General features: G+C 39.2%; 1 protein-coding gene across 2 annotated transcripts in view; it reads left to right on the plus strand.

Moving 5' to 3' along the window:
- Positions 1 to 14,641, plus strand: part of LOC126367000 (protocadherin-like wing polarity protein stan) — a 273,660-nt gene that overhangs the window by 256,196 nt on the left and 2,823 nt on the right. For both annotated transcript variants that reach the window (XR_007566430.1, XM_050010348.1), the window contains exons 40-55: positions 285 to 527; positions 703 to 1,105; positions 1,332 to 1,473; positions 1,795 to 2,016; positions 2,364 to 2,584; positions 3,017 to 3,163; positions 4,363 to 4,560; positions 5,331 to 5,423; positions 5,898 to 6,014; positions 8,802 to 8,920; positions 9,506 to 9,685; positions 10,588 to 10,689; positions 11,004 to 11,229; positions 11,581 to 11,993; positions 13,595 to 13,666; positions 14,475 to 14,529. Coding sequence is in view for 1 of the 2 variants with exons in the window: in XM_050010348.1 (XP_049866305.1) it covers positions 285 to 527; positions 703 to 1,105; positions 1,332 to 1,473; positions 1,795 to 2,016; positions 2,364 to 2,584; positions 3,017 to 3,163; positions 4,363 to 4,560; positions 5,331 to 5,423; positions 5,898 to 6,014; positions 8,802 to 8,920; positions 9,506 to 9,685; positions 10,588 to 10,689; positions 11,004 to 11,229; positions 11,581 to 11,993; positions 13,595 to 13,666; positions 14,475 to 14,529 (2,953 nt within the window). In the remaining variant the exon portion in view is untranslated. The remainder of the gene's footprint in view (positions 1 to 284; positions 528 to 702; positions 1,106 to 1,331; positions 1,474 to 1,794; positions 2,017 to 2,363; positions 2,585 to 3,016; positions 3,164 to 4,362; positions 4,561 to 5,330; positions 5,424 to 5,897; positions 6,015 to 8,801; positions 8,921 to 9,505; positions 9,686 to 10,587; positions 10,690 to 11,003; positions 11,230 to 11,580; positions 11,994 to 13,594; positions 13,667 to 14,474; positions 14,530 to 14,641) is intronic.

A 14,641-nucleotide genomic window follows, 5' to 3' on the forward strand; every position in this document is an offset into this window, starting at 1 on the left:
AGTTTTGATTTTGAACGGTATGCATCCCCTATATATGAAAGAATACAAACTCTAAAAACTGGTAGCCGATACCAAAATAATGTTTCCATAAATACATTTTTTTAATATTTTCTTCATAGTTTACAAAGCAACTAAGGAATTGTTCTTGATACAAAAAGAGTACAATGTAAAAGCTATTCCAACAACCCTAAAACTTTGTTCATCCTTCAGCATCATAATACTACTCCATAGTAGGTTACTGAAGACCTCTCCACAAACATATCAACCCCATATCCAATCCACAGAGAATCTAGACTTGAACTACGAGTCCCGCGCAGTGTTCTCCTACCTCCAATACTCTCGGAACACTTCACAAATGATGCCTCTTCGTTACGACGAGTCGGTGACGCGGCGCTGGGGCGTCAACATCACTGTAGGATCACCGATACTGCAAGTTGCTCTGTTTGTACCCGAGTACGTCTGGCTGAGAGAAGCAAAAGAAACCACTGAAGATAACTCTTTGGAGAATAATATGGAAGATATTGAAGGTATGTTAGGTTAGTTACATAAGTACTCCAATAGTAACTAAAAGAATGGCTTTCTTGTCTCAACCTGAGGTACGAATTACCACAAGACCAATAACATATCGTAATAAATTCTTCTATGATCTGGAATTAGGGTAAAATATAGTTTGACGTAGACTTACAGAGGATCTACTTTCAGGTATAACCTACACAAACAAAGGACAACACCACCAGTCTCAAGTAAACAACCACGTCAACCAACAACCCAAACACTGGCCAAACGAAGACGAGAACCACGGCCCAGTGGTCATACAACCAGCCTTTAAAAAGCAAGAGAAAGTATTCAACAACCTTCAGGAAAACGACTCTGCATATGTAGCTGAGAAATCAGACAACCAAGAAGGGCCAAAAGTTATGGCTTTGATAATGGAACCAGAAAAGAATACCACGAAAGATAATGGAAAGAAGAAGTTGGTATATAAAAGTATGGGAGGAATTAGGTTGAAGAAACCAATTAGGCTTCAGATGTGGTTGGATATCGATAGAGAGAGTTTCGGGTCGAGGACTAACCCGCAGTGTGTGCATTGGTCTACTTTGAGAGGGTAAGTGTTTTAAAGGTTTGTAAATCAGCAGGCGATTATTTTATAGATAGTAGACATACGTCATAATGAAACGTAATTTAGAGTTTATGAATATGAAGAAATATGTCTTGAGACATAATGCTTTTTGCTTAAAGTTTTTCGGTAAACGAGTCCCATTTCTAAAAACTCTTGATAAGTTCGAATTTTTCACATTTCATTTTGCATATTTTTTCTTTTTATTATGTAGGTTCGGAGAATGGTCTCGAGTCGGGTGTCACACCGAAATAGACTACGATTGGTCGCCATATTCAGACGAACCTTTACTGATCAACTGTACCTGCAACCATCTCTCCACCTTTGCTGTTCTCGTCGATGAAGTTGATATTGAGGTAAGGAATCGAATTGACAATACCTTCCTTAGTCTTTGATCAAACAGTCAAAAAATCAAAGCTTGCCAATGAGCTACGGCGCGCAGCGTACAGAAATTTTTCGAAAGCTATTGATTTGATCGTATTAAAAATAAGATTCTGCACTCTTAAACTCAAATAGCAGATTGTCCCGACATCTGAATCCTGGACTTTCCAGAAATTAACGCAAGATGACACCCAAGATACATAAATAAACAGACAAACTGTTCGTTCGAAAAGTGCACGACTTGCGAAAGTCTAAAAACCGAACATGCTAACTTCAATAGCTACTTTTTTCCACAGTTCATCCCCGAACCATCCCTACTGGAGTCTGTAACCTCCTACACAGCGTTCAGCCTCTCGCTGCCTCTACTCCTAGCGACGTGGGCAGCCCTGTGCCTGATGCGGGGAGGCGCCGCCACCGTCTCTAACTCCATACACAAGCATCTCATATTCTGCGTGTTCATGGCAGAGCTGTTGTACCTTACAGCTCTGAAGGCGCGATCTTCGCTTGTTCAGAATGAGGTAAATAGCGCTGCTTATTTATTAACTTCTGTTGTATAGGAATGAGGGATATAAGTTCATCCACATACTGTTTCTGCCATAGAAAAAACTAAGAGAACATGCTTCGTATAGAAAATACTCACTCTCTAAAGGCGCCCAAGGAATCAGCTACCCACAAGACGCAATTTAGCTAGCGGGTGCACATCAACCATTATTCACCATTTTTGTGATGGCTTTAGAAAGGAATCATTTGATAACAATATAGTCATGATAATGAAAACTTACTACACCAACACCAAATAGGGATAAGGATAAGAAAAAACATCCACAATAAAGGAATCCTTAACACCTGCTTTGTTCTTCCACAGTTTGCCTGTAAGTTGATAGCGATGTCTCTCCACTACTGGTGGGTGGCGTCCCTAGGCTGGTGCGCGTGCGACGCGTGGCAGTTACGTCGTCTAGTGCGAGAGCTGCGTGACGTCAACCATGGCGGACTGGCCGCGCATCTAGCAGCTGCGTACGCTGCGCCGGCGGTCATGGTCGCGTTAGCAGCTGGACATCATCAACAGCAGTACGGGAATGCACTCTTGTAAGTGTGGCCACATCATAGAACTAGTTCATGGTAGCTGAAGTTTAATATGTTTATCCGCGCATCTAGCGACGGCAGAAACTGCGCTTGCGGATATAGCCGCATTGTTTCTTAGAATATTTATATTTTACCATTATTGTTAGTTTCTGACACAATTATAGCATGTGTAAGTATTTTTGGCTGACTTCTCATAGATCTTTGTCTCGTATGGCGTTTGGCCAAAAATAAATTATTTAACATCTTTAGGTCCAGATTTGCAAACATAATCGTTTTTAAAAGGACATTGTGTGTTACGCACACAATGCCGAGAAAGCTTTTACTAGAGAGGCGGAGCGCGAGATTTTGTGAAACCGGCCTACTTGTATCGCTTTCTCAGCTTTAGTCCCAGCACAACCTTTCTTCTGGAATCTAATCCAAGACACATTTCCACAGCTGCTGGGTGAGCTGCCACGAGCCAGTAGTGTGGTGGGTGGTGGTGCCGGCGGCGGTGTACGCGGGCGCGGCGCTGGTGTTCCTGGCGGGAGCCACGCGCGCTGCCTTTACCGTGCGAGATCACGTCACTGGCTTCGGCAACTTGAGGTGAGGCTTCTTCTCTACATAACATAAACAGCCTACATACGTCTCACTGCTAACCACAGTTCTCCCCTCAATCAGCAGGAGGTGTCAAAAAGGCCAAATTGAAGCCATTCACCTAATAAAGCATTTTTTTTGCTATTTGATATTTGTTGACATCGCGTACTTTCTAATATAATGCGAATGTCAAATTGCCATATTGCTCTTTAGATTAATTGCTTTGATGTGGCCTTTTTAAAACCTTCTGAACATAAATACTCCACCACGCTGCTCCATTACGAGATGTTCTTTATTTCTGCACATTTTATTTTCCTCTAAAATTAAGAGTTTCACCATAAAACGTAAAGTATTCCCGACTTAGATACTACAACTTAAACCGTGTGAACGGTCACGAGCATTAATATGTATACACTTCGGTACCATGTCACATTAACTTTTTTACAAATTGAACTGTGAGTCTCACTAAATGTCAAATAATGTTAGTGCGACAGAGTCCTAAAGTGGGTACATTATATTGCTCATTACTGAACAATAGGTAAATCAATCGTCATGTGAATTAAAATGTAGACCGTTATATCATCTTGACTTATTATTGACATTTGTATAAGTTATCTTGACACTATCAATTATCAATTGTATCACGATAAGCAACTATGACAGTAATTGTTTGATAATGCTGATAAGACAACATCAATCTATTTTACTGTTAACTAGGACCTTGAAAAATAGAATGCGTCTTGGGATTTTGATCATTTAAATTCTTCTTTCAAACCTCGATGGTCTAGTGGTTCGAGTGGGCTCACGATCTGAAGATCCGGGTTCGATTCCCGTTGTTTAACTGAATGCAGACTGAATCCCCTGATTGTCCAGAAAAGTAAGATGATTTTGTCCTTCGGATGGCACGTTAAGCTATTGGTCCCGGGCTACTAGCCCACGCCTCCACCAACCCGCACTGGAGAAGCGTGGTGGAGTATGCTTCGGTTAATTGAGGGGATTATGCCCAGCATTGTGACGTGTATAGGCTAGTTATGTAAATTCTTCTTTAAAGTCTTCAAAGGGCTTACCTACATAAATATTTTATTTTCAGATTTCAGTCACGCTATTCTAACTCCAGCTGAGAGTAATAAATGTAAAATTTTGAATATTACCTACCTACGTCTTCGTCTACCTACGTCTTAATACCTTCCGTTCTTTTGCCCCTGTAGAATGCTGTTAGCAGTAAGCATAGTCTGCTTACCCCTGCTCTGCGTGGCGTGGGCCAGTGGTCTTATCCTGGGGAGTGAGGCAGGCGAGCGAAGGAATGTACTCAGCTCCGTACTAGCAGGAGCCGTGGCTTTACACGCCACAGCCGCTTCGCTTGGGTACATCGCCTTCAATATTCGCGTCCGGGATAACTTGAGAAGGTAGGTTTTACTTTTAACGCTCAACATGTACGACAATGTTGCACAACAGCGCGCGACGTTGCCAGCTGGGGCTTGTTGTTTGTTTAGAGAGCTTCGTTAGTTGAGCCATGATATAAGAAAACCAGGTATGCTCAAAAGTGACAGATAACATTTCAAGGTTAGCCCAGCTGACGTTATCCCACCCTGTGTTGCCATTTTGTAAAAAATAAATTACCCACGACCAATGTTTTTATATTTACTTTGCAAGGGAATTTCGAACTTTTAGTAAAAGATTTACAGTTTTAATGATTTTTTATATACGTGACAAGTAATAGTAATTAAATACATTAGTCACTAATTCTCTTAATTTTCAATAATAAAATTTACGTCCGAGATACCAATTTAATGGTAACACAGTGGTAACACTTACGTCATCAAAGGGCTAGCAATGGCGGCTTGTCATAGGATTGAGCATAAGTACCTGGTCTTTTTATACCATGAGTTGAGCATCAATTGTTATCAAGTGTAGACGTGACGCGCAACAACATTTGTTTTTTTTTATTTGTCATTCGCTATTTAGGAGGATAAACTTAATTTGATACTTACATTTTGTATAGAACAAAATATATGGGTTCCTTCTCAATAAACTGACGAAATCGAATAGGTCTTTGTGCCTCTATCAAACAATAACCTACTAATTTGAGAAGTTTTAATAAAAGATACAGTAAACGACTTATCTAATTACATTTATAATTATATTCGAAATATCTAAGAAATATATTTTTTTACAGGACAATTCTTAGGTGCATGGGGAAGAAAGTTCCTCTAGTCGACACGTCGGTTATAGTTAGCAGCAGTGCACAGAATCTATCGCAAATTAATAGGTAAAAATATCACATATTAGTAAATAAATTGTACTTGTATTCAACCACTAAATGCACCTGCACACATCATATAGGCGCATTCTTGACAGTTTTGTGCAAATTCATTCATTGTTCTTCGAAGTTTTCCGGTTAACTCGCAATGTTATACTATCCAATTTGTTTGGTTTATAAGTTGGTGTAGCGTTGGTGTGGGTGGAAAAATAAAAAAAATATAAAGACAGTGTTTTAATTGAAGACGAAGAAGTACCTTCCGAAGAAGTTACATAAGTGTACCCTTATATTGTATATTATCAGGATCATGTCAGGATCGTAGCAAATAGAATTCTATAGTCTCTGCTTACCCCGGTGGGAAATAGGCGTGAGTTTATGTATGTATGTATGTATATATCCACTCCTCTCCAGCTATGTTTAAGTCTCTTGAGTAGAGGGCGAGTTTAAAGTTGAAGAGTTGCTTAATATCTACATATGTTGCAGATCATCGCTAGCCTATCACAGCAGCACGGAGCCCGGGCGACAGATGAGGAACATAGGGATATCAGCTTCATCTACCACATCGAGATCTACTACCAAGACGAGCTCTAGTCCTTACAGGTAACTTATTCAAATTTTAATGAGACTTTGCAGGCTACATTTCTCAAAAACAATGTAGATGGCGCTGTAAAGATTTTCCTTCGTTTAACCTTCTAATTTCATGGATAACAGACATATGCATCGTTCATCTTTGTTTTTGGGTATAACTGATCAGCCTTTTTATTACATCCAAGCACAATTACATCTTCTACCCCATTATTATTCTGATCAAAATAAAGAGAAGCAATATAGATAGCAACATAATTATATACATATTAATGCTGCATATATAAGATGCATATAATATGCATCTGGCATTTGATTATATTTTTGAATAATTATGTACACCGAGCATCGAGAAAATAGGTCATTATCACGTTAAATCTGAACAGCGCCATCTACATTATTTTTGGGTAACGTAGCCTAGAAAGTCCCTCATTGTCCCCCGTTGTTGACTACATACATGTACTATAAAACTGAAAAACAAATCAAATGAATACCTTTAATTTGAGAAGTAATATTAAATCGAGTTTGATTATGGGCGCCTTATACCTTAAAACAAAATGGCGAATTTCTAACTTTTTTTTTGACGTTGGGAAATGAGCGTTTTCAAAATTAAGTGTACTACGTCTGAATTTTAGCTATAATTAAAAATATGACATTGTTGGAGATATTTTGATTTAGATATTATTAAGATACGCGATAGTTTATGAAATTATGTGAAGTTGTTAACAGATTAATCTATTTTACGAAAAATTATTAAATTATAGGGCGACGGGCGAAAAAAATGACAGTTTTGCGACTATCTTAAAAAATAATTGGTCTGTAACTATAAGAAAGATATAAATATGATTTTAGTTGTGTTATGAAGATTACCAAAGATATTTTATGAAAAAAATATATACATAGTCATAAAATCTATAAAACACGAAATATGCTAGTTTTTCGTTCGGTTTTGTCACAGCTGATACCAAGGCAACCATTATATTTACGATTTAATTTCGAATATTAGTTTAATAAACAAAGTAATTATTGTGATACCGAATATTAAAATCATTTTAATAAATAATAGAAATTATTAGCAACTCTCCATATTGAAAATTAGAAAATCTAAGAATTTCTTCGTCGCAAAATGAGGGACTGTCGCAAAACTGACATACGATTTTTTCTAAGGGTGGGCTCACACAGGAGAAAACCGAACCCAAAAATGTAAGTGAATAAAATAAAAGATATACTTACACAAATTTTAAGTTTTTAACCAAATAATTATCAATTCTTAATGGGAACAGTCTTTTTGAAAATCAAGATTACTTAGTTTAACAAATAACAAACTTGTCTTCTTTTTTCAGCTTCTTCTTCATTCATTTCAGATATTTTTTTCTTCTTCGATTTTATTCTTTGTAATTTTTTTAACCTTTGGGCGTTTAATTTCTCGGGATTTTCTTTTTTAAATTTTTCTCTATATCTCCGAGACAGTTCTGTACTAGTTAGTGGCATTGTTAAGCCTAAAAAATGTAAACCTTTTCAGTATGTAGTCTCAGCTTTATAGTGTCGGTTTTGCGACTTTACTAGTCAGCCTGTAGGTCACAGGGAAAAATGTCGCAAAACTGACGTGACGCTCTGTTCCCATTTTGTATTCAAACCGATATTTAAAAGGAAAAAAAATACCTAGTCTTGTCACCAAATGTAAATAATTTTGCATTATAATATAGTTCATCTTCTGAATAAATTAATAAAAATAAAACTCACCTGAATCTGATTTTATATCGTCTCAAACCCGACAGATAAAATTTTGACGGCCGTGGAATACCAGAAAACACGTCTCGCGTCACGAAATATATTTTGTCACTAGTCTTTTTTTAAATGGCGACCGGTAAATTAAGGATAATTTTGCCATTTTAAAACGAAAATAGCTACCGTAAATAATTTCAATAGGCAGTTTTAGTCGTGACAAACCCGACATGTCCGGTCGGTACACATTTTAAGACTTTTGAAAAAATTTAACTATATTTAAATAAGCACAAGATTTAAATTATAAACTACTGGAAATGAGAGAACCTTTAGAAAACTTCAACCAATACCAAACATCAAATGATACCCTAGTACAAAAAGTTTTAAGAATCTCTTCAAACATTTATCAGTTTGAGTGGGGGACACGGCAAAATCTAGTACTTAGTGATAAAAATTTACATTTTATTTAAATAATTCCTCATAAGCATGAAAAATTTGTTAGAATTTAATTAGTTTAGAATATATTTAATGTATCTCAATAATTAAAATAATTAGCTAGAAGTAAATTTTACTAGTCATTAGACTTCAAACACAAGGGACAACGTGAAAATGGGAGGTACACTTATTTTTGAAAATGCTCAAATGCGTTACGCATACCACGCCGCCCCGGGGGACGTGGTTATGTGGGACTCCCCGGGTGTCGCCACCCGGTATACCCACTAACACCCAACGGTGTTCCTCTTTGCCGCCGTGTGGCGGGGATACGGGAACGCAATTGCACACAACCGCGTCCCCGCCGGCGGAATTACGAATTTCTAACCTAACCTAACCTAACCCGGTGTTGTATGTTACGTACCATAAAGTTAACTGATAAAAAGCTCCCCGAGTGACACGGATAGTACGTATATCAGCTCCGTTGTATTTGTGCTGATCACTATCGTGATAAATGACAACTCCTTAGAATATAATATCCACTCATAGAACGGGGAAAAATAATATTGAACTGGTTCGGGTATTTTTGTGATGTACTTACACTGATATAGGTATGTGTGTGTCTAAATGAGTTGATTCCAACAGCCGCAGCGATGGTCAACTCCGACACACGAGCACCTCCACGTCTAACTACAACACCAGCGCCAGTGATATGCCGGCCTACTTGCGAGGCTTCGACTCTTCATTGCACACCAAAAAAGATGGTAAGCATACTCGTATTATGTACTGATCAAATTATGTCATTAACTGAGTAATAAACAGGATCGTAGTAAGAGCTAAGATTCCTAAACCACACCCCGGACACTTCATACAAACAACCTCGATTTATACAGACATCACACATCGACGTTATTGTACACGCGCATCTGTGTGTGTGGGTGTGTTCGAGGGGGGGTGAGGTAAACCTAGCTCAGACACTGGTGGGCAGAGAGTTGCCGTTCTATAAGTAGTATCATTCCTTATTCTATGCCTAAACTACTAATCCAATAGCGAAACTTATCCCAATAACCATCAAAATAATACACATGCGTAATATAAATAAATAAAATACAGATCGTATTCCCATTAAACGTTCTTCATGTTTGCCTTGCGGCGTACAAAGAATTGTACAAAGAAGCAAAAATTTATTTCTTGAAAAAGAACGAACAGGGTACTAAGAATAAAAATATTATAACGCCTAGCGGACTGCATAACGTTATATCTATATTATCTATACTATAAAATAATTATTTATTCAGAAATATCATCAGGGTTGGGATTAAGACATAAAACTCTAAATTGATCCTCAGACGAAGGCCGCCGTCGCCGCAAGCAAGTTTCAGAAGAAAGAGGCGAGACAGCCGAAGAGGCGACAGAGGCGACGGACAGCGACAGCGAGAGCGCCCGCAGCCTCGACCTCGCCTCCAGCCACTCCTCAGACGACGATGAGACCAGCACCAGGCGCTCCAGCCACCCGCCCTCTGCTAACCGTTAGTATTATATCACAATCTAGCTTCAGGCGAGACTATAGGCTAAACGTCTTAAGCCGCGCGCGCGCCAGTTTTGAGGCTGAGCCCAGTGGTGGACCGATACGACACCGCTGCTGGACCGCTGGCTTCGACTGCACACAGTTGTTCATAGCTGCCCAAGGCATCGGTCACTCGGGCATGTCTCGTGTACCTTAATATTGTTATAATTGTCATCTTTCTATCCTGTTACTAATACGTAATACTAGGTTAAGCTTTCTGCTACTAACATAATATGTATTCTTCTTCTAACCATTTTATCCACTGTTGGGATGTAGGGCTCAAGTAACACTTCCAATTTTTGCGATCTTTTGCAGCCTCTGTAGCTTGCTCCCATGACATGCCGAGAGTTTTCAACTCTCGGTCAATCGAGCGTTGTCAGGTCTCTTTGGGCCACCCCCTTTTGCGTTTTCCACGCGCACACCAAGTCAGAGCTCGTCGGGACGGGTGTTCCACAGGTCTTATAAGGACATGACCAATCCACCGCCATTTCCGTGTGCGAATATCAGCCTCCACAGTATTTTACCCAGACAATCCCTACAGTTCTGTGTTTGTGACAGTTTTAGGCCAGAAGATCTTTAATATGGATTAGTTTCCGAAATAACATACCTATTTGAATTTGGATTTGAGGAAGTGATGGATTACAGATGGTCAAGAATGTTAGCTGAAACTTTTCTCGATGGAATAAATCTAACACAAACCATGCAGAAACTCAAAACCACAAAAAATAATCCGAAAAGAAATTGCAGCCATTATTGATACTAAACAGTTTAAAGCAGCCTGTAATCTACGGAACTAAGGAATCCTCTGAAACTACCTCCAGGGCATTATTATTTCCTTCATCTATCCTTTTGTTTGTTAAACAGGAGACAGGGGTACAAGCAGCACCGGTGGAAGCTATCTGCCGAACATCGCTGAAGGAGCACCTTTGGCCATGTCGCCGAGGTGGCCGTCGCATATACGTGAAGGTAAAGACCTCTCTTTCCCTCTATTTTCTTTAGAGTACTTTCCTTTGTCAAACAACAAAATTAACCAAGATGCAGTCATATTTCGAACGATTCGGCAACTGATAGTCGATTAGGACATTCTGGCGTCTTCTAGATTAAATCAGTGGCTTGCAGTTCGATTAATTGTAAACTCACGCAAGTCTATTAATTAATGCGTAGTAGGGTGGTACTGTGAAGTAAACCTCATAACCCTCTGATTGATCTAAAAAGATTTGCCAAACTAATGTCAAACAGCAATATTTGTAACAAAACCGAGAACCCGCCTTCTCCCACAGAATCGAACCGGCCAGAAATGGGTCGATGGTCTCAAGAAACGGGTTCAGACACGGAAGGCCTCGCCCCGGGCATGGCCTCGCCGTCTCCCAATCCGCTGCCCAACCCCGACCTCACATCAGACGTGTATCACATGAGCCGTCACCGACTCAAACCCTCCATCTTGGAAAATGTACACGATACTTACATGGCTAGCGTCGATGCGTCTCGATTGCCGATGGATAACAGGTGAGTTATTTGATTTTCGATAAAGTACTAAAACCTACGTAATTAAAATCCTACCTACCCACCTACACCTACGTACGTACTAGATTGGACCTCCTGAAATCCTCGTTATGCATCATTAACTTCGTACCCTTCCTTTAATGAGATCAGGGGATCTAAAATGGTCACATTGAACCGATTCATCTAAAAAAAACCCAAATTTTAAATTTACGCACATAAAAGTAGGTGCGCAATGTGAACTAATGTCAAATAGAAATATTGCTTTTTAAATCAATTGCTTCAATGTGGCCTATTAGACTTCCAGTAGTAAGTTAAAAAAACAAACTCTGCAACACAAACCCCCATCTCTTCCAGATACGGGGTTATGGATGACGAGTTAACATACGGCGTGCTACAAACGGAAACTGACAAACAAATACCTTACGATCCTAACTACCCTATTTCCCCATCAATGTACCGACTTCCGGGCAATCCGTACGGCTCTAAAACCTATCTGTCATCGAGAACCTCAGACTACGGGTACAGCCCTACGAAATTCCTGAACCCTGAGACCAATATCTACGGATCTCGAGACTTTCGAGACACAGTAACGACAAGAGAACACGACGGATACCCTCCAAGAGATTTTAGAGATTCTGGAATTGCAACCATGTTGAAGAACGATTACCAGAGGAAGATTGAGAGTCAGTACGGGGACTATACGGAGAGGATGTCAGAGGGGTCAGATAAGCATCATCCGCACGATAAATATCATTTCCCTTATACGGGTAAGTGATGTTTACAAATTGTGATGTTTGTTTGTGAGACGCAATAGAAGAAAGAAGTTGTAATAAAGGCCCTAGCGCGCATTTTCTATGAGAACGCTGTCGCCGGTTCAACTCCACTGTCTTTTACTACTATTCCTGCAGACAGATAACTACGATTGCTCTAATGCTTCTCAAATTCCGTAGCCGCTTTACCGGCAATGTATATTTTATGTGATAGGCTACACTTTTATCATTACTTTTTGCATACAAACGTATTTTAATTATTGATAAATAGCCGATTGACGAGCTCGGTGGCACAGCGGTAAACGCGCTCGGGATGCGATTGTTGAAGTTTCAACTTTCGCAAAGGCCGGTCATAGGATGGGTGACCACAAACAAAAAAGTTTTCATCTCGAGCTCCTCCGTGCTTCGGAAGGCACGTTAAGCCGTTGGTCCCGGCTGCATTAGCAGTCGTTAATAACCATCAATCCGCACTGGGCCCGCGTGATAGTTTAAGGCCTGATCTCCCTATCCATCCATAGGGAAGGCCCGTGCCCCAGCAGTGGGGACGTTAATGGGCTGATGATGATGAGCCGATCATACTCTGGTTTTTAGGTTACCTGTGATAAGGAGAAATCTGCTTGCATGATAGTCGATTTTATTTTTTTTGCTCTTCAGGTTAAAATGTACAAGACGACCTTTTAATATACTGTCTGGAGTGCAAAGTTGAAGTATGAACCATTTGCTCATACTTGTTACTTGTATGGCGCGCGTTTCGCGCTCACTTGGCCCTTCCAACCTCTTTCTTCTATTCCGTGGGTTATGTAGCTAGGTATTACCATGTTTAGTCCCTTTTAGATTACCAATCTTACTCACCAGTACTTGGTATGGGTGGTATCTCCACCAAGGCCTAGTCACTTGCGTATATACCTACAGTTAAATAATTATCTATATGCTAGTAGATATTTTATAATAATACATTTTTTGCACACATATTTTGCAACAGAATTTTATCCCATTTTGTATTTTATCTCCTTGAATTTTAAGCCAAGCAGCCCAGTAGTGGCTCCCAAATTATTATGACACTTTTATCTTCATTTAAGTTGCTCATGCTTTTATTACCCCGCAGCTGTGTGTAAATAGCTTGTAAAGCATAAAGCATACCTATTCGTAACGGTTCGGAATTCGCCATTACAACATACAATTTTATATTGTAGATTTATTACTTACTTAGTTTCATAGAGACAAAAAAACGTCAAATATTATCAAGCCGATAATTTTATTGGTCTAAAATAGTCTAAATTACTACAAGACTAAAACTAACGAAAAACGTTACCTATGTGATTTATTTACTCATTTTAATTGAGTAAAACGCAACAATAAGTTCGATACTTCATCACGTATTTCTATGACGTTAAGTTTCAGAAACTGTTTGCAATCAATTGCAGAGATAGGCACTTTCAAAAGTTCTCCCATCTAGTGATAGCAGCTCCAAGGAAGAAATCTTGGTATTCCGTTCTTTCCAATTCTGCTCAAGAGTCCCCAGGTTAATCTAAAGGCGAATTCCTTTAAAACACGAACAAGTATGGTTTATCAGTAACGGTTTGATTTGCTCTGCGTAGCGGAGGAGGACCACGTGAGCACGCGTGGTGTCACGCCATCCCCGCAGGTGCTGTCTGCAGGCGCGGGCGCCGGTAGGTCACGCCTGGTTTGCTTTTTTTATTGGTTTACTTTTTATGCACTAGATTTTTTTCTGACATTTTTGTTTTAATTATTTCCGGAAAAAATGGTGAAAGGGAGGCCTATACCCAAGAGTGGGTGGAGTCAAGCTGGGTTTATAGAGGACTTAAATTAATTTTGTCAAAATAACTATAAAACTAAAATACAAAAAGAATAATACAATACGAAACAATAATCGACCTAAAAGTCGAGGAAATTGTTGTGTATTGAGTTATTGATGTTAAAAAGTTTGTGAACTGCGGGGTTCTGGGGGTCACATGAAAGCAATTCATCTTTTTAGATGAACAATATCGCTATTTGACATTTGTGTGCATTGCGCACTTACTTTTATATGCGCAAATGTCAAATTGCAATATTGCTTTTCTAGATGAATTGCTTTGACGTGGCCTTTTAACCCCCCTGTACAGTTATTAACTAGGTAGGTACAACTTCTCTTGTCAACTACAGTTGTCAAACTGTAAATTGTTTCCCTTAACTCAGTGATTTTCGAATCTTACCGTCCCGTTAGTTTCTATATCAAATCTCCATGTTACTAACTTTGTAAACGGAGCCTCACAAAAGTATTTCTCAGAGGTACTGACGTGTTAAAAGTCATTGCTCAGAGGAGTTCAGCAGGCGAATGTAGGCCATTATTGATAGGTTACTATAGTAACATATTTACAGGGTGGTTTAACAATGTGACCCGTCAAGCTAGGAGAAATTCCACGCTTTTCGGATTTTTTGAATGTCATTCCTAATTTATCATTATTTGATTTCGCTTAGGTGAAGGACAACAACCGATGGGGGCGCCACTTGCGAGCATGGGGGAAACCAGCGAGTAAGTTATTTGTGTATTAAATAGAATTAAATTTATTCGTATATATGTATATTTTTTTGTATTTTTCGTTAAACCCAGAAATGCACGATCTTGCATGTTTAACTTTTTATTT

This window comes from Pectinophora gossypiella, chromosome 5 (assembly GCF_024362695.1).
Source record: "Pectinophora gossypiella chromosome 5, ilPecGoss1.1, whole genome shotgun sequence".
NCBI classification, from domain to species: Eukaryota; Metazoa; Arthropoda; class Insecta; order Lepidoptera; family Gelechiidae; genus Pectinophora; species Pectinophora gossypiella.